The sequence below is a fragment of the Larimichthys crocea genome, chromosome VI (genome assembly GCF_000972845.2).
Source record: "Larimichthys crocea isolate SSNF chromosome VI, L_crocea_2.0, whole genome shotgun sequence".
Taxonomy (NCBI): Eukaryota; Metazoa; Chordata; class Actinopteri; family Sciaenidae; genus Larimichthys; species Larimichthys crocea.
In genome coordinates, this window is record NC_040016.1 from 15,738,839 (window position 1) to 15,762,565 (window position 23,727).

General features: G+C 43.9%; 1 protein-coding gene across 5 annotated transcripts in view; it reads left to right on the forward strand.

Moving 5' to 3' along the window:
- cbfa2t2 (CBFA2/RUNX1 partner transcriptional co-repressor 2) overlaps positions 1–23,727 on the forward strand; it is a 33,749-nt gene that overhangs the window by 7,953 nt on the left and 2,069 nt on the right. The window contains exons 1-10 of one of the 5 annotated variants that reach the window (XM_010735101.3): positions 4,761–5,265; positions 15,912–16,070; positions 16,273–16,514; positions 16,671–16,760; positions 18,703–18,887; positions 18,982–19,235; positions 21,000–21,085; positions 21,477–21,669; positions 22,978–23,046; positions 23,257–23,447. In XM_010735101.3, coding sequence (XP_010733403.1) covers positions 15,938–16,070; positions 16,273–16,514; positions 16,671–16,760; positions 18,703–18,887; positions 18,982–19,235; positions 21,000–21,085; positions 21,477–21,669; positions 22,978–23,046; positions 23,257–23,447 — 1,443 coding nt within the window. In that variant the 5' untranslated portion in view covers positions 4,761–5,265; positions 15,912–15,937. Of the gene's footprint in view, positions 1–4,760; positions 5,266–13,199; positions 13,418–14,517; positions 14,641–15,911; positions 16,071–16,272; positions 16,515–16,670; positions 16,761–18,702; positions 18,888–18,981; positions 19,236–20,999; positions 21,086–21,476; positions 21,670–22,977; positions 23,047–23,256; positions 23,448–23,727 lie in introns of those variants that run through there. The other 4 variants (XM_027279501.1, XM_027279502.1, XM_019272276.2 and 1 more) reach the window with 4 other exon arrangements.

The window sequence follows — 23,727 nt, forward strand, 5'->3', positions numbered from 1 at the left end:
TGATGAATGGGTCTCCATCTTGTTTATCTCGTGCACACATGCGATACACAGTTTTACCAATGCTGTCACGGTATACCACTGATCAACAGGTGGCAGTTACATGTCAAGATATGTAGAAATGTGCCAACAAAGACAGGGGAGAAGATTGCAAGCTAGGAAACCTGGATATAAACAATGTTGGGTTTAAAATTCCTTGTTCATTAGACTCAGCCAGTTTAGTGGGTAACACTGGATGCAAATCTAACTTTTGTTTTTCTACAAGGTCACCACAGTGAACAGCAGATTTAAATGCTTTTTTTTTTTCTATTTCTTTGGTATTGGTAAAGGCAAATGTGTTTGTGGGCGGGCTGGGGATGTTCCGGGAATCTCATCCTCCAGTATTACGCTTTAAAATTTTGTCCAGAACTGATACATACAGTAAAATCTATTTTTTTTGTTTCTATGAACTGTCACTTATCAGATCCCTGAGACAGTGAGGAGAATATCAATTTAGCCGTGATTACTACCAAGAAGCATCATACTCGATCTCTAACTGTGTTTTGTGTTTCATCTTTTTTTTTTTTTTTTTTTTTGTTACAGGAAATGGTCCTCCAGACAGACATGGACCTGGGAAATGATGTGTCTTTATTAGATAAATGTACAATAGAAAATGTGGCCATGTGAAATCAGACAGGGAAATCTATGGCTGCATCAGATTAGCAAACATCAATGATGAGATGGAGGGAAAGAGGGGAAGGAGAGGGAGGAGAGGCTATGCTGGTAAGATGGCTAGACAGAAGGGGAGGGGGGCAGTAATGACGAGGGCGAGTGGGAAAAAATAGCAACGACATGAATAATTAAGAGGTGTCGGAAGAGATATTTTGTACTGTGACTGATACTGTTGACTCTTGGCTGCCATTTAGCCCATTCAGCAAACTGTAGTTGTTCAGCCTTTTCAGCTTTACATTTTACATCTTCCACAAGCACAAAAGTCTGAGACGAAAAGCTGACCATGCCAAGGGCAAGCAAAATTTTAGTGCAAGTCACCCCTTTTTATTCACACCATTGTGTTCTGGTTTCGTCGTCATTTTGTTTTCTGAATGGCTATTTGGTAGTATATGTGGTGGTCGCCCTGATAGGCTGCCTGTATTCGTGCCTGTAGCTCATGAAAATGTTTAAATTTTATCTATTGATTCATGATCACTGACAAGAATTCCCCATTTTTTGTGCTGCTCAGGACCACTTTTAAGATCATTTATTTCAATAGGAAGCATCTTTTGCATGATCAACCCGTGTTAGTTCTCTGAGCTCGGTGTATCAGGGCCCCATAGAGATCTCCTGGCAAACGAGGTCGAACTTGATGGCAATCGGAACCACAATCGTTCTGACTGACTTTCCATGCTATATGATGACAGACAAGCTTGATAACGCATTCACATCACATAAACACAAAATCTCACAAAGATTGACTTAACACAGTATGAAGTGGGAAAGCTTCTGACTTTAGGAATGAAATGTATGAAAATCTCTGTCATCATTTCACACTGATTTGGCAGCGACTCTCCAAGTGAAATCCCATCTCCCAGATTACCCCCTTTCAAACTCCTCGGTGAGTGCTGAGAACAAAATGCTCTCACCATGTGTTAGTTGTATTTCCTTAAGAAGATGATTATAGTTGCACAGTGTGTTTCGGAGGCAGAGTTTCTGTTTTCTTCAACACTTCGTGGCACTGATGTGGCCTGTTGCCCATGATACCTTGTTTTGTCAGAGGACAGCTCACATTTCTGGCTTGATATTAGCTAAACTAGAAAACTGCTGATGTAAAATATTAAGCAACAATTTGGGATTCAGAGGTGTATGGTTCCTTTTTCACTGGAGCAGCTGGCAGAGGGAAAAAGCTAGAAATGCATCGCCCATTCAAATATCTGCATACACATAGGACACTAGAAACCTTGAAGTGTGTACTTTCTGTAATGCTAATTTGCTGCTTTTCTCCTGCTGACTGATTTTCTAGAGTTGTACAATCCAACCTCAAATGAACATAAACCACCTATCTAGTATGTTCAGCCTTTAAACTTCTTGGTATTTTATCTTCTTTACCTGCTGCAACATGCCCACATCAGTAAAGCCCCATGTTGCTCTGCTGCATTGCTTTTGTTGTCCCAGCTATCCAGACTTAAATTAGCCTTTTAGTAAAACGGGGGTCCGTTTCTTTCTCCCATTCGCAGCACATGCACCACTTCTCATGCAACCATAGCATTGGCACCTATTGTCATGATAATGAAACCTTAGAAAACAGTGTTTTCACTAGAGGCACATGTATCCAGTGATTCGGGACTGTAAAGACTGTTGAAGGTGAATGGACAGAGTTTGTGGTCAATTAAAAAAACTAATTCCTTGCTGCATGAAATATCATATAGCTGAGGACACTACACTTTTAGTATTGTTAAGCAATACTTTGAACACGTCTTTAAACTAGGTAATACTCAAATAACATGATTGAAAAAAGGAATGCAAATTCATGTAAATGGAGGCGTATACACACAATGCATTGAATCGTTATTCTTTTCAACTGGTTTTAAATGCCCAAACACAGACTTACAGATTTGTATCTCGTCTACTCAGTCACCAACTTCTCAAATCCCTTATTCCCCCTTTTCCTCCTCCTCCTCCTCCTCCTCCTCTTTTTGCAGTCCTCTCTAAAAAATGCTGTTTACTTTTTCTAAAAGTGGAAGTTTGGCGAGGGAGCGTGTGAACAGAAACAGATGCTGCATACTCTCTTGCTCTGTCGCTCTTTATCTCACACACACATACACACAATGGCAAACAGCTGCGTGAGGCTCGAGCAGCTACAGTAAAAGGAAGCAATACAGTATATGTACTTATGGTAGCAAGCAGCAAAGATCATAGGCACAGGGCAGTGTAGTTTACTCCGCTTGTAATAATCAAACTTTAGATCGATTCACATCAAAGTGCTGCAATAGATTCATTTTGAATAGGTAAAAGCCGTCATAAGTACTTGTCTGCTAAATGCAATGGATACATTTTTTCACCCACCTTACAACCACAAGAATCACAGGATTGATTTCCATTAAAAAACGCATCCCATGCTCAAGTTATTGTGGTTAGTTGTGTCATTCAGTGCTTAAATAATTTCCATTAGTCAGTAATCAGTAATCAAACATTTCAAAATGCGGCACTATCAAAATTAGATTTCTGATCTTATTGTGACACTGAAAAAGAAACTGAATGACATGTCTTGTTTATTTCAGCTCTGATATGGTGAAATCTCATACTTTCTGTTATTTCCTGTGTAACTTTTTGTAGGAATGATTAAAAAAAGACATGATTCATAGAGAATGGCAAAGGAGTCTAATGAGCATGCTCACTAATCTGCCACCTGTGTCATCACACCTGGGCTTTAACCTAGTTGCCAGTATCCTTTGTCCATCAGTGGTGTTAGTTGCAGCTCACCACCTACTATGTGCAACAATAGCATGTCGGTTACAGTGTGTAGCTTCAGATGCGAGGCCTTCCTTATTTCTCCATCTTTCCACCCCTCCCTCTCTCCCTCTCTCGCAGCCACCTGGCCCTGCCTCTGAGCCTGCTGGCTGACCAGATGCACCCTGAATAAAGCAGGCCTACAAGGAGAGAGGAGGGGAGATAGAGGTTATTAGGGGTGATTATTCAGTCAAATCTATTTTTTGACAACCCATAGAAATATGGTAACCCACAAGTCTTCTTGTGATTGCTTAAATATTACATTAGTGTGGATTTCTACCTGCGTTCCTCAGACCGATTATGATGGCATCGCACGTTAAGCCGTTCAGCGCTGCGCGTATTTGATTGTGCATGACGGCAAAGAGAAGGGCCACCACCTTCTCTTAATGAACTGGTTGTGTTTATCTGACAGCATTTGCTTGTTTGTTTACACAGCCAAGTGCCTGTGGATTCTCACACATTGATCATGTTCTCTCAATTGTCAGTTGTCTAATTAAAAACAGATTAATGCCTTATTTACCCCGGGCTTAGAATGAACTTAGCACCGTCCTCTGTGCTTTCTAGAAGCTCTAGAGCAGTGACGGATAGGAATAATAGGCAGGAGTGAATAAAGCATCCAAGGCTGCCCCGATCTCAGCCAGACTCCATTATCTTAACCTGCATTGTCTCTACAGCAGCACTTGTCCGAGGCATAAATCAGACAGTGATTTAAGTTTAACTCAGTGAAGATGGAGCGCAGAGGATAAGAGAGTAGAAGAGGAGACAAGAATAACTCATTCATGCTCCTCAAGTGTCCCCCAGTGGGTTGGCTGGCAAGACGGGGCTGAGCCAGTCGCATTAAGGAGCTGAGACAAAAGAGAGCATCAATGAAAGAGCCTGGAAGGGGGGGAGTGGGGGGGTAGTTAGTATTAAAACATTTTAAAGAGAGATCCCCTCTCCTCTTGAAGGGGTAGAGGGAGGGAGGTAGGGAGTAGGGGTTGCAAAGGACCCCCACCCTCACACACACACACACACACATGCAGATGCACACACACACACTTTTGTCTCACTTGGCACGGCTTCTTGTTTAGCCTTTAGGTGCCAAAGCAATTAGTTATGTTAATTGCAGGGGCCATTGCCGGTGAATGCAGGTTGAATAGAGCCAGTCAGCAGTGGATGATTGGCCAGGATCCATGGGGGAACGGGGTGGGGTGGGTGGGTGGTGGTGTTGGGAGGGAGCAGGGGCTTTAGAATGTCGGGGTTGTGACGTCACACACTCGGCCCATGAAAACAGAGGAGAAGACAGTGTGTGGGAAAACAGGGGAGGAGCTAGAGCCGAAAGAGAGAGATTGAGACGGTGGGAGGCTCAGAGCTTGAGAGAGCGAGCACAAGACAGGACACGAATTCAACGAGAGGGTGAAAGTTAAGGAAAATAAGCACAACAGAGGATAGCAGATTGAGTGAAGGACATAGTCAGAGCGATAGAGAGAGAGAGGTTCATGTGAGAGAAAGACTAACGGAGTAGACCCGGAAAGAAAGTAAGCGAGGGATAGTGTGTGTGTGTGTGTGTAGTGCAGCGTTGCGCTGGTCTGCTCGGTTATCTGTCTCCATCTGGGTGCCATCTGTGTCTCTGGCTCTGGCCTTCGCCACACTGGAGCTCACATATGTGGGAATGCAAACACATGCCTGACATATGAAGGCGTGGAGTCAGAGAAAGAGACAAAAAGGAAAGGATAAGAAAGCAAAACCTTGCCACTGCAGCTGACTTTCTCAAAGGACTGAAGAGTGGACTCTACTAGAGTGGAGGTAGGAGAGAAGAGTGGGGGATCTTAGCATGGAATTACTGGGTGAATTTATCTCTGTTTGTGCAAATGAGTGTGCCTGCTTTTATGTTTATATCTGTATAGTGTGTGTGTGTGTGTGTGTGTGTGTGTGCTTCATCCCACTTCCCAGAGCTGTTCTGTGCTGTACAGATGGTGTCTCATCCTTTCCATGTTTCCTCTACATCCTTGTCCACTGAGGCAAGAGGGAAGGAGGGATGATTTTGTCTGCCTGCTGTCCTTTGCCAGTGCACAAAAACCTACCATATCGACAAAACACATATTGTTCGTGAGCCTCTTGTGTCTAGTGCTTGAAGTTTAGAGAATCACAGTCATTATTTTGTGTGAGTGTTATTGAGATGTTGAGTTGTTTAGTTTTAAGGAAGAATTTCTCAAGGCAACCGCATAGAGGATTTCTGTTTCTCTCCCCTTTCCCAAATGTACCTCAACCCCTAGATGCTCTGGCAGCTTTCAGTGTTTGCCATCATGTGGCAGTAGCAGATATTTTGTTTAGATCCTGTGGCAGTCTGACGTCTGAGGTTTAAGTCTTTTTTATTTTTTTCTGAAAACTTTCATTAGATCTTCAGCGAGCACAAAAGGCAGCTACATTCCCAGCTCTAACAGCCAAAACATGGAGCCTTCTGTTGTTCCTTTATTTTCATCTTGCTCCTGATCCCCCCCATCTGCTCCCACTTGTGGCAAATGTTCACAAAGTTGAATATACCTGGAATGTTGATCATACGTGGAAATCGATTTTTTTTTCCCCCAGTAATACTGTGTAAACATCAAAAACTTGTACCACGACTGGAAAACTAACCCCAACAATATCATTGGCTCCATGTGTGAGAGGAGTATATCTCTCCGTCTCTCTCATCTGTCTTTTACTTAAATAGTAATTCATTTTTCCACATGACAAACAGAGCAGAAGAAAATAGGTAAAGAAGACATGCGCATCTGTTGTACAGTATCCCAGACATATGGGAAGAGGAGGAGAACTGCCATGTCTGTCTTTCATGCTGTGCCTACATGTTATACAACACCGACATCAGTGGGAACGTGGATCCCAACAGAGTGCAAATGTCACATTTTTGTAACATGGATATTTTGAACAAGTAACTTGAGTTATAATGTTGGAACAACTTTTTTTTTTAATCTAGAGTACCTTGTGCAAGAAAACGTGTTCATGTTTTTGTGCATGGAGGGAAGAGGTGGAAGTGTGTGAGGGAGAGAAGCAGACAGAGAAAAGGCAGAGAGACCTGGCTAGTGTCACGCCAGGCCAGACCAGTCCATCAGGGAGATAGGAGAGACTAACTGTCGGCTGCTCAGTCTCAAACCAGAGACCTCTGTCTGGTCTGCTGGACACTGTCACACTCCTGACAGCAGGCACTGTTCTGTATGTGTGCGAATATGAGTGTGTGTGTCTGTGCAAAGATCAAGGATCTGAGTTTATTTTATTCAGAAAATGTTTGTTACCTCCATTCATTTCTCATGTGGAGTTTTTGATCACATACTTGATAAGTGTATAGTTAAGTCTAAGGAAGGACACACAAGTGTGTGTACATGTGTGTACCAGGTGTCTTGTAGACACCGTGTCTGCTAAAGTACAAGGTTGCTTGTCTCATAACTTTTTTTCTTCCTGACCTCACTCCCAGCTGTGAGTTTCTCTACTGAAAGTGTAATAATAAATTGAGAAGCAGACCACCATGACCCTTGCTCACCATGCTATTATCTGGAGAATTCATCCACAGAATACCGCCCCCCCCCCCCTTTTTTTTTCAACACACGCATGCACATACACACAGAATAGAGCAGCTGTCTCAAGAGTTTGATGCAGGAAGTGCTCTATTAGTTCCAGTGGCGAGGGCTGTGATATCTGGCCCCAGGGGTTCAATGAGAGGTTGTGTCTTTGAATGTGTGCGCTTGATGTGTTTGTGTATGTGTGTGTGTGTGTGTGTGGACATGAAAGAGTTAGATCATTTACTCCAACATAAATTGCTCAGTCACTACAAGTAGTGCTCTGAAAGATTGTTTCATCACGTGGAACATCACCTAATGGTGTAAATGGCCCTGCGTGTGTTTTAGCGAGTGTGCTGACACATATCTGTGTCAATCAGCATCTAACCACCTGCGTTCCCCAATCTATCCTATTGCAACCCCATTGACATTGTATGGGAACCCCTAAGTGCATAAGGCAGAGGTCTAGTGACCTCTTGCTGGTCTGAGACCTGCTCAGTGACCCAAGGCGAGACCTTTATTTACTGGGCTGATGTGGTCTGAGTGGGAAGAGTATCAGCACATGCTTAAAAGGCTGTTAAATGACCTGAATTGAATTCTTCAATCAAGTCAATTCAAGTTCTGAATAGAGATTGTCTGCCTAAATAACAAAACAATAGATTACATACAATTCGTGAAACGGCTGCTTTCAGTTTTATAGATTTGAGTGGCGTGCTGTACGTAGGTTAGAGAATCAAAACAACTATCTTAAAGCAGCTTAAATCTGTGCAGAGGATTGTGTTGATCAGCGTTCTGGCAGCGTTGCACAGTTAATATCACAAACATTATGTATTGGAACCTTTAGGCTGAATTTCTGGAGAAGCACTGATAAACAGTAGAAATGTTTTATGATGGGCCAGTTTTAAACTTGTGCAACTTTCTTGGAAGAGCAGTTTTTTATTTTCCAATGTAAAACCCAAAAGACAAGAGTTGATACTCAAGAGAACTTTCAAAAGCAAAAAATTTCTTTGCTTGTGTTTTTGGGTTTGTGGGTGGACACGAAATGGGTGGTGCAGCCTCTCTCCGTGGATTGTCTGTCATAGTCATTATTTTCTCTTTTTCTTTCTTCCGTTCTGTCTTTGTCAGTTCTCGGAAAGTATGAACAAAATTGCATGTATTTTCACCGACAAAAGGGAGAAACCCGTCTTTCCTTTCATCATCAGCTTTGCAGAGACAAAAAAAATAAATAAATAAAAAATTAAGAACCTGCTTGTTCTGCCTGTTTTTGGAAATGCAAATATAAACATACTAAAAATACACTGTGTTCTTAAACATGAACACTCAAAGCCATCCAGTATGCACACAGAGCGATAAACACTCATCAAAACACACTTCTGCCCACACATTCACAAACATACGCTCATCCTCCACAGCTATCTCTGTCTCATTCTCCTCATTGTTTTGAGCACAGCTGGCCTCTTTGTTTTACTTATCTGTCTCTCTCAGCGATTGTTGAGCTCTGGTCTTTTATGCAGCTGGGCTAAGCTTGCCCAAAGCTCTGTTTATGGACTCTATGGAGCATACCTACTGCTCAGCCTTGATTCACTGCATTCCCAAAACCTGAGGGTAACAGATTAGTCATCTGTACAGTCCATGTTTGGAGGAAGGACAATCTTTGTTTTACTACAATACACTAAGTAGAATTGTTTGCAGTTTTTTTTTTTATGATCTTTGCTTATGTGCTCAATGATGTGACTCATTTCTAGTGTGTTATACTACATGTTTTTAAAAGACTGATCATAGAAATATGATGATATTCTCTCTCTCAGTCTCAAAACTTAAACGGAAGATCTCAAAAACAACTTGTGTGCATCCATCAAGCGGCATATTTACTATGAATGTCAGTGAAGTGCCTAAAACATAGAAGTAAAAGGTTTTGCGGTGAACCTAAACATAAAGCCCTCTGAGTCATTGCACCAGCGCTCTCAGTCTGGGTCAAGAAAAGCAGTGTAAATGTCTTCAGCATGGCCTGTGGTGATAGCAACATCTGGTTGGCCTCAAGCCCAGGCCATTCGGCTGTTAAGGCCTCTGACACCTGGTCTGAAACAGGCTTAATGTTTGCTTTGTTTTCTCATGTCTAGAGCTCGTATTTTGTTTTATGGACTACCGTTACTTACGACTTCAGAGTGCGTGTCTGCGTATGTATGGTGAGGGAAAACAGTGTTTTGCCTGGCTGCAGATTAAGTTGATTGTCTGGGTTTGTAATGTATATGAGCCACCCCACTCTTAATCCTCCAGACACACATGATGATATATATCATCTTATCACTGTGTGTCAGGGGAGCTCTATACGTCTGTTCTGACATCATGTGATTATTCACCCTGAGAATAAATGTGCATGCGAGGAAGAAAAGAGAAAAAAAGAAACAACACGGCTTAATATTTTATGCCCTGTTTCCAAATGCTTAAGATGATAGTTTTTCACTTTTGCAGTTTTGGGTTTAAAGACTCGTGATGATTGATGGGCAGGCTAACCAATTAGTTACGGAGAGGTGAGAAGGCTTGTAACCAGATAGGCAGATAATCTACTGGCCTCGGAGAAGGGGAGCTGGTGTGAGAAAGTCTGTGTGTGTGTGTGTGTGTGTGTGTGTGTGTCACAGCTTTTGTGGTCTGAGGTCATGATTGACAGATCTGAATTGTCCCTGTTATGTCACAGTTGTTATTTGTGTGGGTGTGTGTACATGTGCCTCAGGCAGGCCATTTCACAGGTGTGTGTGTGTGTGTGTGTGTGTGTGTGTGTGTGTGTGCATGTGTGTGTGTGTTACTTCAGGAATAACTGTCCTCCCTCCACTCAGCCGATGACAAACCCAACACCTGGTAAATGGGGCCAACACACACACACACACACACATGATGACACACATCCACCTCCAGCTCTATCCCTTGTGGCTCAGCTGTGTGTGACGCAGGCGTGTGCTACACTGAGTAACACATTTATTTGACCCAGTGACAAAGGAGTCTTGTGAACTGGGAGGTGCTGCTGTTAATAAACGAATTGGAAAAGTTTTCTTTTAGTGTCCCCCAACATAGGGACATGGGAATCTCTTGGATAATTTCACTGTAGGTTTATAGACACTTAAAGTCACATTAAGCTTCAGGTTAGTCCTTCCCAGTTGATACAGTGATTGGGTCTGAAGAAGTTTCCGACTCTATAATTGCAGCAGCAATCAAACATGCTAAGATGAATTATTTCTGGCTGTAGTGTTTTTGTGAGGTAGTCTGTTTGTAAAGTCACTGACTTTTAAATCTCATCCAATACATTCTCCTCGCTCTTCTCCCTGCGGCCTGACCTCATGTACACGTGGACACTGTCCCCTCTCGCCATCCAGCCTCCGCCAAACCTCCTCTCCCTCCTCTGCTTCCAGCCTCACATCATTGTGCCTCTTTTTACTGCTCATTCTTAGTTTTTATGGACGACGTCTGTCTGCCTTTGCCGTCCTCTCTTTCGTTTTCTCCCTCTGCCACTAAGTACATTTCCATCCCCGGGTCCCGTTTTTTCACTATGTGGCATTCTGGATTACAGCAGTGTTATTGTAATTATCTCACTGAGTGACGAGGTTACACGAGGGCTTCTCTCACCGTCACGAGTTCACCTCAGGAACACATCTGTGCCTTTTCACATATGCGCATGAAAGGCACATAAATGTTATCTCTCTCTTTGTCCCTTCCATCACCCACAGTTCCCTTTTTTTGCCATTTCTCTTCCTCGTTCCTCTCCCTGCCTATGTATACTTCTTTCTTTTGCACCCCCCCCCCCTTTTACTGTCAACGTTGCCACCTCCCCATCTTCCCCTCCCTAGTAGAGTGAGGAGCAGAGTGTTGACATTGGGTTTTGTCCAAATATGTAGTCTACAGGGCTGGAAGGTGGTAATGAGAGCCAAGAAAAACAGCCTGGCTCCGAGTCTGACAACTAGACTTGTCTTTCAGATGAAACCAAATGAAAACAGTATTTTCTATCCTTGTTATTCCCTCCCTCCCATCCTCCAACCCTACGTGCATCCCTCGTTCTCCAGGTCTGGCGCCTCTAATTTGCAGACTAATTTAAAGGTGTTACATGTTTTGTTACATTGTAATGCAGTGAGAAAAATTAGGCCTAAAATGTTTTGGATTAATTAACTTCATTTGAAAATAATGCAAGCATGGATGTATTTTTTAATGAAGCAGTGAGTATCTGATGAAGTGAGGCAACTATATTGCGGCAACAGTTGAGGAGCTCTTAGTCCCAAGAGAGCAATAAAATGAATTAAATTGATTGAAATAAGCAGAGGGGACACGTGTCTCCTAATTTCCTGACACACACACACACACACACACACACACACACACACACACCAAAAAGCGTCTAAAATACTTGAACCATTGTTTAGCTATAAGGTTATAACAACAACCTGACACTGAGAGAGACCATGCGCTGAATTATACGTTTTATAAGTGGATGTTTGTTTGAGTCAGTGTTGGCGCATGCGCCCTTGTCTTTGTTGTGTGTGTGTGTGTGTGTGTGTGTGTGTGTGGGTGGAGGTCAGAAGGGAGCGCAGCATAGAGGAACAGATGTGTGCTGTATTGTGGTGGTGTGCGTGGATGGACAGGGACCAGGTGCAGCCTTTGTCTCCCCGGCATTTAAGTCCACTCGCTTGCATTCAGCCGCCTCGTGCCTCCCCTCCCCTCCCCTCCACATCCTCCTCCTCCCTCCTCTCCTTGGAGGGCAGGCATAAATGTGTGTGTGTGTGTGTGTGTGTGTGTGTGTGTGTGTGTGGAGGAGGGGACTGCCTTGGCTTAGTGGAGGAGGCTCCAGCAGTCCCTTCTGTACCCCCCTCCTCCTCCCTCACAGGTGACTGTTGGAGGTCCCAGCTGGCCAGCTCTTGGCCGATTAAATCCATATGGTACAGGAGGAGGAGGAGGTGGAGGAGGAGAGAAGTACCCATCAGTTGCATTGGTGCTAAGGGGGCTGTTAGCTTGTCCCTTTTTTGCCCTGAGCTTCAAGACTACACCTCAATAGTAGACAGATAATTCCTGTATATATTTACATTTTTGACGTTTGTGTACCGAGAATTTAAAAAGTTGATTTCTATGCACTCCTGGTCCCGTAAATGTTAGCCTTGCTTTGTGCAAAGAGTAGAACCGAGTGGAGAAATTTATATATTTTTTTTCCCTAAATTGGAAAAATAAACATGCAGTATTTCAAAATGTCTCTTATTTACATGTGTTGACTTGCTGGCTGTCAAGCTATCCAACTAAAACACTCAGGGTTTTCTTCAGAATTAGGAAAATGAGGGCATTTCTTCCGATTACAGTTCATACTCACTCAAACTTTAAGTTTTGGTTTCTTTTGTAATACATCAAACACACAAGATACAATATGTATTTGTCACAGCTTCTGAGTTGTTGTAAGGTATTTTTTTTCACAAAGCTACAGTAGTTAGTTAAACTTGGTTTCCCGTTTGTTTCAGTGTTTGTGCTAAGCTCGGCTAAACATGCCCTGTCTTTATCCTCTCATCTAATTCCTGGTAAAAAAAAAAAACATGTTTTGCAAAACTTTGCAATATTCCTTTAACAAGCCGCTATATAGTTTGATTCAGTTTGATGTGTTGCGTGTGCGCTCCGAGCCTGCATAGTTGTAGCATTGCACATGCTCTCAGTTGTCTATTTGCTCACTGATAAATTAGTCAGGCCTGTGTTATATCTTCTCTCACCTCCTCTACAATGACAGGATAGAGATAGCAGTGCAACGCAAGTACATCCACCCAATCCTACATGACCACACACACACACACACACACACACACACACTTGCACACATGCCTTACAACTCACAGCTGCCAGAGAGTTTAAACTTCAGTCATACCATGAGCTTAATAAACCTCCAACACTGGACACATTTATTTACATCAAAGTGTAATTTATTTGTACTGATTTCAAAGTAGGTTATACATCTTCACTTTAAAGGAGGAGGTAAATGAATGTTCTCTGCACTTTATCTGTCTTGTCGTTTCTAATTTTATTATTTAATGGATTACTTTCAGTCACAGTGGTAGCTTAGGCTCTGTTCTCATTCTCTCTCTCTCTCTTTATAACCTCCCCCCTCTTTCTCTGTCTGAGCCTCATTTTGAATCATCACCTGCAGAGGCAGAGGCAATTAAAGCCGATTGAATGTTTTAATGCAAACGAGCGTCACCTGAAGGTGAACAAACGAGGAACACCTGGCTAGCAACAATCATCACCACAGATGCACGTGTTACATTTCCCTCGCTGCAATGACAAATGTTGTATAAAGCGAATAGGTGAGCTCAAGTGATTTACGAAGATTTATATGTATACCATCTGTTTGCCGTGAAGGAAAACAACAGGGAGAACAGCAGCACAGGACAGTATGAGCAGAATTTCTATTTATTTTTTCAGTCGGAAGTATTTTGAACGAGTGTAATGATGCCTTCTGCACGTCCTAGTTTCCATCAAAGTGCTGTCTATGCATCGTGACATTTCCATGTAATCCTGTTGTTGTGTGTTCAGGAGCTTTATGTACCTCGCCTGTTCCATTAGAGCATTGATGACAGGTGGCATTTAGTCCAGACAAACATCCTCCTCTAAGCCAATATTCACCTGAGTTAACATTAGACCACTCTATACACACACTGTGTGTGTGTGTGTGTGTGTGTTTTGTGGCTGCTGTGACAGCTGCCTCCCCTGATAGTCCTGTGACTATATATGGTGGACTCAGGTGCTCACAAGCCAGATTAAGTCATCCAGCTATGTACGCTGTCTAATTGACAAGCAGAGGCAATTCTCTGTGGGCTGTCAGCACTACACGCACACACACCTGATGTCTCCCGCTTTGGCCATTACCTCTGGCACGGCTAACAACACGCCGTTTCACATTTTAAGACTGCATGAATACAGCTGCAGCCTAATGTAGAATAAGACATGTGTGCAATATGTTTGTATCTGTTGTGCATGTTTATAATCTATGGCCTCATGTAGCGCTGTCAGTCAAACACAATAGGCCTACAAGAAGCTTTACAAGGATGATTTGGACACAAAACTACTGTTCACTGCCAGTGAACTGTTGATGATGTGTCAACAAAGTACATTTGTAACACTACTGTATAGCACACACTGAATGGCCAGATCCTCACTCTTGCGTATATATATAAAGTTGTTTACATGGTAACAGTGTTGACACTAAGGCCATATGCCCCGTTGATTCTGTTATTGAGATGTCAGTCTAATTTCCTGGCCATACGGCTGGAGTGTGCGTAGCTTTGGAACCGGTGTGTGTGCGTGCTGCAGGCTGCTTCCTGCGGTGCACTGGCAGACCGCGTGTATGGTGGGTATGACCGTCCAAATGTCTGCATAGATCCCTCCTTCCTGCCCCCTATGTTGGTGAACAGGTGGAGTGATGGCAGGCAGGCCACGGGGCTGAGAAAGAATGAGAGGGAAACAGGCAGAGAGAGAAAAAGGAGGGACTGCAAAACAGAAGGAAGAACAGTCAACACTGAATAATGAGTTGCAGACATGGCAGATGAGTTGTGTCGGAGAGAATGAGAAAGTGTGCGGATGGATTGACTCTAGAGAAGGCAAACGGGGCTGAGAGGTTTGTTGTCAACTCGTGTGAGAGTTCAGATAAGTTTCTTTCTGCACATTCTCGTGGACATTTCTCTGAATACTTAATGTATTGATTTCTGCATGTGTTTTTTTTTTTAAACATTTTTACTCTCTAAAATGCTTTTTTATTGATTCAATAGGTGTAATTCCTCCTTTTCAGTTCTCTTGAGTTACCCACTAACGGCTTAAACCTTCCAACTTAAGCCTTTATAAACTGGGACCCTGCGGCTCAAGGCCACGCAGAGTTCATAGCTGTGAAAAAGATATAAAGGGTGCCATTGAAGCCAAAGCCCTAAAACCATGAATCCACATTTTAAAAAGCTCCTCTCAGCTGACCCATGACCTATGAGACCATGCTTGTCTATTAATCGTTCATTCTTGAAGCAGTTAGAAAAGTCTGATCCACTCTAAATGGAGACGGGACCCGGCCTTCATGGATCTCCAGGAGACAAAGACGGCTTCTGATCCCGCATCTCCCCGCCACCACACCCCCTTTTCACTTTCTCCATACCCCTTATCTGGTGGTCTCATTCAGCGGCAATAGCATATTGAGAACTGGCGTTTAACATTCAAAAGCTTTGCCGATCTTGTTAGTAAAGCGTGAAATAACCTCGTCCTTTTCTCTCTCTGTCTCCCTCCCGCCCCCATTTCGCTGGGGAGCTCTATGAGGGGGCATTCTTTTCCCACACAATAGGCTTCTTCAGCATTTCTTCTGTTATTGATCTGAATGGTTGGGAGTGGGGGGCTAAACTTTAGACATCTGGCTCTTTGATGGGGAGGGTGGGGGGTAGTTGATGCCCAGGCAGTATGTGTTGTATGATATGAAGTGGGTTGGGGGATGGGCAGTTTTTGCATTAATTTAAAACGGCAAGCTTTTTAAGGAAAGTGGTCTTTTTATTTGCTTGTTTATTTGTCATATGGGCACTTATGTGAGTTGCATTACTTCATTTCTTTTTCTGGTTGTCAATAAAATAGTAAATAGTAATAATCTTTCGTTTTGTTTTGTACCTTTTGTGTTTATTTAATATCAAGAAAATGGTTCAGTATGAAAAACCCAAACCCGTACCAAGACTTAAACTGTTCATATTTACTGGCTAAATGACACATTACAAATACGCTTTAGATATGTGAAGCCGGATTTGAGTTGTCAAAACCTGTTTTTAATTTTCATCCGTGGCAGTGCTCCCCAGGACAACATTTTTAAGAGCGTTATGATTTTTGATCCTTAGCTGACCTCGCCTTTCTTCACTCTCTCTGCAGACAGTAGAGAGAAGAAGACCCCTGCCATGCCCGGTTCTCCTGTGGATGCTAAGACTCATTCCAGATCAGCCCCCAGCAGCAGCGTCAGCTCCACTATGCCACCCCTGCCTTCTGTCAACCCCAGCGGCCCTCGTCCGGCCTCTTTTTCCACCACAGCATGTGAGCGCCATTCTTGAATTCTTTCTTGCCCAGAGTTTCAACAACAAGCCTCTGACTTATTTTGTCGTAACCACTTAAATGTGATATTTTTTTAACACATTTGCGAAAGGTGACCCTAAACACTCAAGCAGGTTGAAAGCATACGATCACTCTAAGGAGGGATCAACTTAATTTATCCACTCTTCTTTCCTTTTCTCCCCAGTGACCAATGGGAATCATCATTCCCCACCGACACTGAATGCAGTGCCATCTCCACCCCAGCGGTACAGCAATGGACCATCCTCTTCCTCTTCCTCATCGCTGGCAAACCAGCAGCTGCCAGCCACCTGTGGGGCTCGCCAGCTGAGCAAGCTGAAACGTTTCCTGACCACGCTGCAGCAGTTTGGCAACGACATCTCCCCTGAGATTGGAGACAGCGTCCGAAGCCTGGTTCTGGCCCTCGTGGTAAGTTTTTCATTATTGTGTGAAAGATATTTTTTTTGCAGAAGACATCTAGACTTAGATTAAGTTTGGCAGAATATGTTTTTAAATGTTGTGGTGTTTAAAACATTTGACTTTTAGTGTTGATAACTGGTTTCCTAAACTTTCCCCATTTCCTAGAATTCAACAGTTACAATTGAGGAGTTCCATTCGCGGCTTCAGGAGGCCACCAACTTCCCTTTACGGCCCTTTGTTATTCCTTTTCTCAAGGTAAACACATCTTCAACCCCCCTCTCCGTCTTCTAATATTTGCTTTGCATTATTCCGTTGGATTACTTCCTTTTTGCTTTGCAGCAGTATTTATCTTTCCCCCTCTGTCTTAAGTTCTAAACCTTACACCCTATGGTAAGCCTGTGATTTGTCAGAACCATCCAGCCCTGTTAAAAGCATCAGCTAAGATTAGGCACAGAAGAAGCGATAAACAGAAGCTCCTTGCCCCTTCTTCAGTGACGTGAATAATCTATTGGCAATCACATTACAGCTTGTGAGTCATGATGGAAAGTAATGGATATAAATAGGCGTGTGTGTAGGTTTTTTAATTGAATAAACTGCCTCTCTGCAGTTCAAAGTGACTATCAAGATTTGCATGTTGACTTGACAAGCAACAGATGAGTGCATGTGTGTGTTAAACAGCCTCTTGAGCCACTTTGTAACCAGGGGAGCCTGCAAGAGTATACTTTTTAGGAGCTCCCCTCAGTAAAGCAGCCCGTAAATCTTCAGTCGCTTGTACCGCCGTAACTTCAAGCAGTCAGAATCTACTCTTTTTTTTCTACACTTACCTCTTACTCACCTTTGGAGCCCCTCCATCTGTCTGTCTGAGACAAGAAACCTCTGTTTCCCTCCTACTGCTGCTAATTTATTACGAGGCGGTGGGGTCTCCACAACTTGATTCCAAACTCGCTGTGAGTAGTTTGTCTTGTCTAGAGAGAGAGAGTAAGGGCGAAACAGACAAAGTCAGGGGGTGAGGAAGTGGAAAAGAGAGCTAGGTGGGTGAGGAGGGGAGAGAGAGAGAGAGAGAGAGAGGGAAAAGTGGGAACTCGGAAGTGTGAAACATGCCTATAAAGCGTTCCCTTCCCTTTTTATGGGCTTCACTGCGCCATATGGAGCCGCTGTCCCGTTAAAAGAGCATTCAGCTGCCACGGCGCCGCCAATCTAGCATCCGCCCCGCTGAACCCCAGAGAGCCCTCCGCTCAACTGACACACAGCACATGTGTTCACTAGCCTGGGGCCCCAGGGAAGGAAGGGAGGGAGAGGAGCATGGGAGATGTGCAAAAGTGAGCAAAGGGGTGCTATAGGGAGTAGAACATAAAGCAAAGGTATCAGCATCTTTGAAGACATGGCATCAGTAAGGGGAAGTGCCAGTGATGCTGAAATAGCTTGTCCAGCGGTAAAACTATAGCAGAAAGCAGAGTCTTACAGAATCTGCTAAATGATACTAAGCGCTATGTGATCGGAAGAGGTCAGAGTCACAAAATGAGAACGGTATGGTTATTTAGTTGGTCGCTTGAGAAGAGGGAGTGAGGAAGTGGTGTAATTGCAAACACACCAGAGTCTGTTCCTAATTAGGGAAATGCAAGGAACAAAAGCGAGATGGAAAGATAGGACAAAGACAGTCGCGGATAAATAAGAAAAAGGCGGAGGTAAAGAATGAGGGAGAAGTGGCATCTGTGTATCATTTGTTTCGAAATGTTTCGAAGTCCGTAAGCCTCTGTATTATCGTGCATATCTATGTTGTGACCAGTGTATTATAGCACAGCGCTCGTTCCATGTGCGAGGGCTTAGTAACCGACTTCAGCAGCAGCCTAGAAAACTCAGCCGTTTTCATTTGAGCCAGGAAAGCCACAGCCACCATAGAGGCAGCCACAGAACAACACCCAGACCCAAACTGAGCCTTAGAGACAGACCCCAAGGAGTCAATGCCTCCTGCTCAAACCTCACTTACTCCCAGCTTGGCGACTTCCCCAGAGGGCACATCAACACCGTGTCTCTCTGCCACGCTAAAGTCTTCAAGTTTGTGTGGTGCTTCTGTCTTTCTGTCAGCCCCCGAATGATTATGTGAGGTGGCAGACGGCTGACATTTAACCTGGTACAACAACGCTCTCTTTCTTTAGACTTCTCTTCTTGAAACCTCACCAGTTTCTTTTCTTGCCAGGCAAACCTGCCCCTTCTGCAGAGGGAGCTGCTCCACTGTGCACGGGCAGCCAAGCAGACCCCAGCCCAGTACCTTTCCCAGCACGAGCATCTCCTGCTAAGCACCACCTTGGCCTCTTCTCCCGACTCCTCTGAGCTGCTGATGGAGCCCCCCGAGGCTGGCACGAAAAGACACAGCCCCAGCAGGTTAGAATAAAAGTGTAATTTATGTTTTTATGTTGGTGGAAGTATACAGCCTTTATCCTTGTGCTAAAACCACCCACTCCCTTCTCGTCTTCAGAAGTAAAGAGAATGGTTTCCACGAACGTCCACCTGTAGCCATGGAGCCTGCCGCGAAACGGATTTGCACCATCAGCCCTGCTCCCCGACACAGCCCTGCGCACCCGCTGCCCCTAAACACCCAGCTTCACCCGACCCCTCCACCCTTGCAGCACTACGCCCTGGATGACATCGCAGCACCACACATCCTGCACCGCGAGCACAGCCAACGCATGCTGGAGATCCGCGAGCTCAAAGACAGACCCAGACTCCCTGGTACGTGTTGCAGGTTTTTGCTTATTAAGTTATTTCTTTGGCTGGGTTCATGACTGCTGACATTTTATTTATTCCTTTCACATTATTGGTGATGAGAGGTTCAAATGCATTCGTGGCTAGCACTAGTGGAAAAGTTCAGTTCACTGAAACAGACATCAGACAGTGTTTCTCTCTTTTTCTCCACATTTTTTTTGGCAGTATTAAATGATAGTCATAAGCGACCATGCATCCTTTTGGGCATTAAACCACATCATGGTAACATACCTTTAAACCACTTTAACACCCTAATCTGGTTCTTCAGGGCAGTGTAAATGCAAGTGACTGATACATTTGGAAATGAATACACTTGCAATGAAAATACACATATATAAAATATATTCTGTGGCCGGTAACGGGTGGTCTGTGTGTTTGCATAGCCGTCCCCATATAACATGTGTGTATAAACAGAGCCATACTGTCCAGGCAGGGAGGGTTGGATCTACTCTGGTGTATATCTACCCTCCATTTGGGGCTTGTCAGCACACAGTGGAAACAGCAGTAGCTCACAGGCACACAGACACACACACACACACACACCGAAACACACCTTGATATGTTCATGGTAGAGGTGCTGTGTTTACGAGGCCTTAGTCCCCTTGTCTGACAGCCTCCCGCCCGCCTGCCGCCACTTAACTCATAGGCACACACACAGACACACACATAAACACATCAGTCCGCACACTCGTGGCTTTGAACTGATGAACACTGATGAGAACCAGGAGTAGAGAAGAGGTCGAGAGGAAGGCTAGTGTGTGTGTGTGTGTGTGTGTGTGTGTGTGTGCGCATGAGGGAATCATTATTCTCTTCTGCAGGTCTAGTGTGCATGTGGCCTCTTGTTGGCTGTTTGTTACTAAGTTTTAAGAGTTTGTGGTTTGCTTTGAGTCTTTGTAGTCAGTGTGTATGTGTGTGTGTGTGTGTTTGTGTATATGTGTGGACATGTATCAAGATGTTGATGTGCTTATGTGCACACACCATTATTACTGTTCAAATGTTATTAGATATTGCCTAAGCTATAGTGTTGTGTAATAACTGAATTGGAATCAGATAGCTGAGTGTGTGTGTGTGTGTGTGTGTGTGTGTGTGTTCATGGTTGTAATGGACTACAGTGAGTGTCAGGCCGGCTGGTTGTGTTTAGAAGTGGAGCCACTCCACTCAGTCTGAGTGTCTCCCTACTGGAATGCTGTGAGCTCCAGGAGGGGAGGTGCTAAGGGAGAAGTTTGGAGAGAGTGTGTGTGTCTATGTATGTGTGTGTGTGTGTGTGGTTGACAGCTGACTTCCAGATGTGTGCAGGCTCTGGGAGCTGGAAGTCTGTTTTGGATCACAGGCTTCTCCTTTTCTCTTTCACCCCACCTTTCTCACTCAGAGTCCCTCCGTCCATCTCAGATCTTTTGTTTCTTATCCCCCATTTACTTTACTCATTGCTGTCACTCTTAATTCCGGGTATAAGAAGGAGATGCCTTTTGAGTTTTGAGTCATGTCTCTTCTTCTTTATGAAATGATTGTACCCAGTTTATGATCATTATAGGATGTCTTGTATCAAAGCCACTATATGAAACATTTTAAAGTAAAGTTAGGTGTTTTTTGTCATCTTAACAGCACAGATTTGTCATAGGCATGGACATACACACACCTTTCACTCACTTACTGTCACTTATGGCTTCTCTTACATTAAAAAGGATGTTAATCACATTGACCTGTGGTCTGTCTTGTTTGTGTTTTAATCAGGCACTAACGGGGGCTACCGCGAGGAGCCAGTGGACCACAGGCTGACAGACCGAGAGTGGGCTGATGAATGGAGGCATCTGGACCATGTAAGTCTGAAGACAGGCACCACTACTGCTAATGGCTCATGATATAGAAAGAATGTAGAATGTAATTTGTTTTACTGGGGGTGATATGCTAAAGAGTGTTTAAACGTTTCACAGCTTGAAAGCAATGATCTGCACATCTGGACATTATATATTGAATTGAGGCGTTCATGTTATATGTAATAGCTATGTAATAACTGGTTCTGTGTTCATTGCTGCTAAGATTTAATATGTATTATGTCATGTGCCGTCAAGCTTTCACTGTGAAACCCCAAAAAAGTGGCATCAAATTTTAGTAAATTTAATGAGTGATAGATTTTGGTTATACTTCTTTCAGAAATAACAAAATAGCAACTCTGTAAATGAAATGTTTGTGTCCATCTTCATTCTCTAGGTGTTGAACTGCATAGTGGACATGGTTGAAAAGACACGGAGGTCAGTGAGCGTGCTCAGACGATGCCAGGAGTCGGATCGCGAGGAGCTCAACTACTGGAGACGGCGTTCGAGTGAGCAGGAGGACCCGCGTAAAGGAGGCTCAGGCTCCGCTCCCTTCTCCAAGACACACAGCCCCCACTCCTCAGAGTCGGGTGGGTACCGCTATTTTTAATTCGATTATGTTGGTATGCTGCAGAAACCAATAATTTTGTTCTGTGGTCGGTGCCTATTGTTTTCCACAAGCTAAGATTGCTTCATGGACCCCGGAAAGAAGCCAAACCAATAGAATTCAATTAGTTGTTAGACTTAAAGGGTCAGTACACCCCATTTATATTAACCTCAATTGAAATGCAGCGATGGCAGAAATGTTAGACACAGATATTTAAGTGCAAATGAGGGGGTGAGCTTGGGTGAACCAATTTAAAAGAATTCTTTCCAACAATTCTCTGTAGAAGTGCAACTACTGGCAATTCTCTCAGGGTGACGGGGGTTGGATCTGCATTATGTCTCATGTTTGTCACAAATCCTGAATGTAAATGCGAAGTGTGTTCTTAATAAGAATCCTGATGGGACAACAGGACAGCCTATCTTCTATTTCATACTTTGTACACCGTCTAGTGGTCGTTGACAGAATTGCAGCTAAATCACATGTCAGTGTGTTTAGTACGTCCCTCCACAGTTAGTCTCCCAGTCTGCTGTGTACTGGCACGGTTCTCTCTGAGCCAGCCTTGCCGTCCCCCTGCTGGTCCATAGTCACAAACAGGTGCCAGGACTGGCCTTGGCCATATCGGCCACAGAAGGGCCGTCCTGCCGTCCTGCAGGCTCAGAGACCCAGAGCTGGCTGACTCGCCAGAGCACCATCTGGGCCCCCAGCCGGGAAGCCTGCCTGCCTGCCTGGGCTTGGGCTGAGGAAGACTGTCGTGGGGGTGGAAATGGCGGCAGGGAGAGTGCATTCAGGCTTGATTGAAGAGAGAGGATGTAAATGAAGGAGAAAAGAGAAAGCGGAGGATCTAAGAGATGGGAAAGGAGGAAGTGAGCCAGGTGGCAGTGTTGGAGAGGCAGAGCCCGGTAGCGACACAGAAATGAATTGAGATGCGAGAGGGAGATTTTAGGGGAACAGACAGAATGTTGACACAGCTTGTTGGTCCGCAATTCCCTCCAAGCCAAACACATTCCTTTCTAAAGCTGTCAGATCTCAGATGAGTCCAAGACTTTGATAAACAACAATTACGTTGGTTGTGTGGCCCAGATATGCAGACTTGTTTGCATTGACAACATAATAAAAGACTAGATGATGAAGATAATATCTCTGCTTGTGTCTGTGGCCTTTGTAAGCACCTGTTAACTTGATTGAGCTGTCAGTCACAAAGTCAACCATTATTTCAACAATGAATCATCTTAATATCTTTTTTATAAGCCTTGGCAGGTGCTAATCCCTTCTGTCTCTGCTTTTCCCCCAGATTCCCAGCGCGACTTTGCTCCACGGCCAGGTTCAGCATACGTTACAGATGAGATCTGGAGGAAAGCTGGTAAGAACACCGTCAAATTTGAAATTATTGATGCTTGAATGCAAATATACAGTATTAAGTTTGATACAAAGGTACTCATAATGTATTTTCCTCAAGCAATGATCAAGATTACAGGAAGAACAAAAACAGATGATATGAATGTTATGAACCGTGCAGCTGTGCAAAACAAGCCGAGCTAAACCTAAACCACTTTTCTCCCCTGATATATAGAAGAGGCGGTGAATGAGGTTAAGCGTCAGGCCATGGACGAGGTCCAGAAAGCAGTAGCAGAGGCTGAACAGAAGGCTTTTGAGATGATTGCTACTGAGAGGGCTAAGATGGAAAAGACTCTGGCAGAGGCAAAGAGGAAGGCTCAAGAGGATGCCATCATGGTCATTAATGAACAGGAGGATTCCAGCGAGGTGAGCCACAGTTTTTACATTCAGCTAACAATTAGATATACACGGTCATAATTAAAGGTGCTATAACAAATTCATTAATTATATTGAAAGTGGATCAAAAGATGACATCATACATGGTGATGAACCCATTCAGCTCTACAGAGCTTCACTGTTTTGTTTTTTTCCGGCACACAACTCACAGAGGAGTTCACTCCCATCGCTCATTTTCAGTGAAAAAGCTCCAAAACTCCAATGTTTTCCATTTGTCCAACACCAAACAACAGCCAGACAATGACATAGT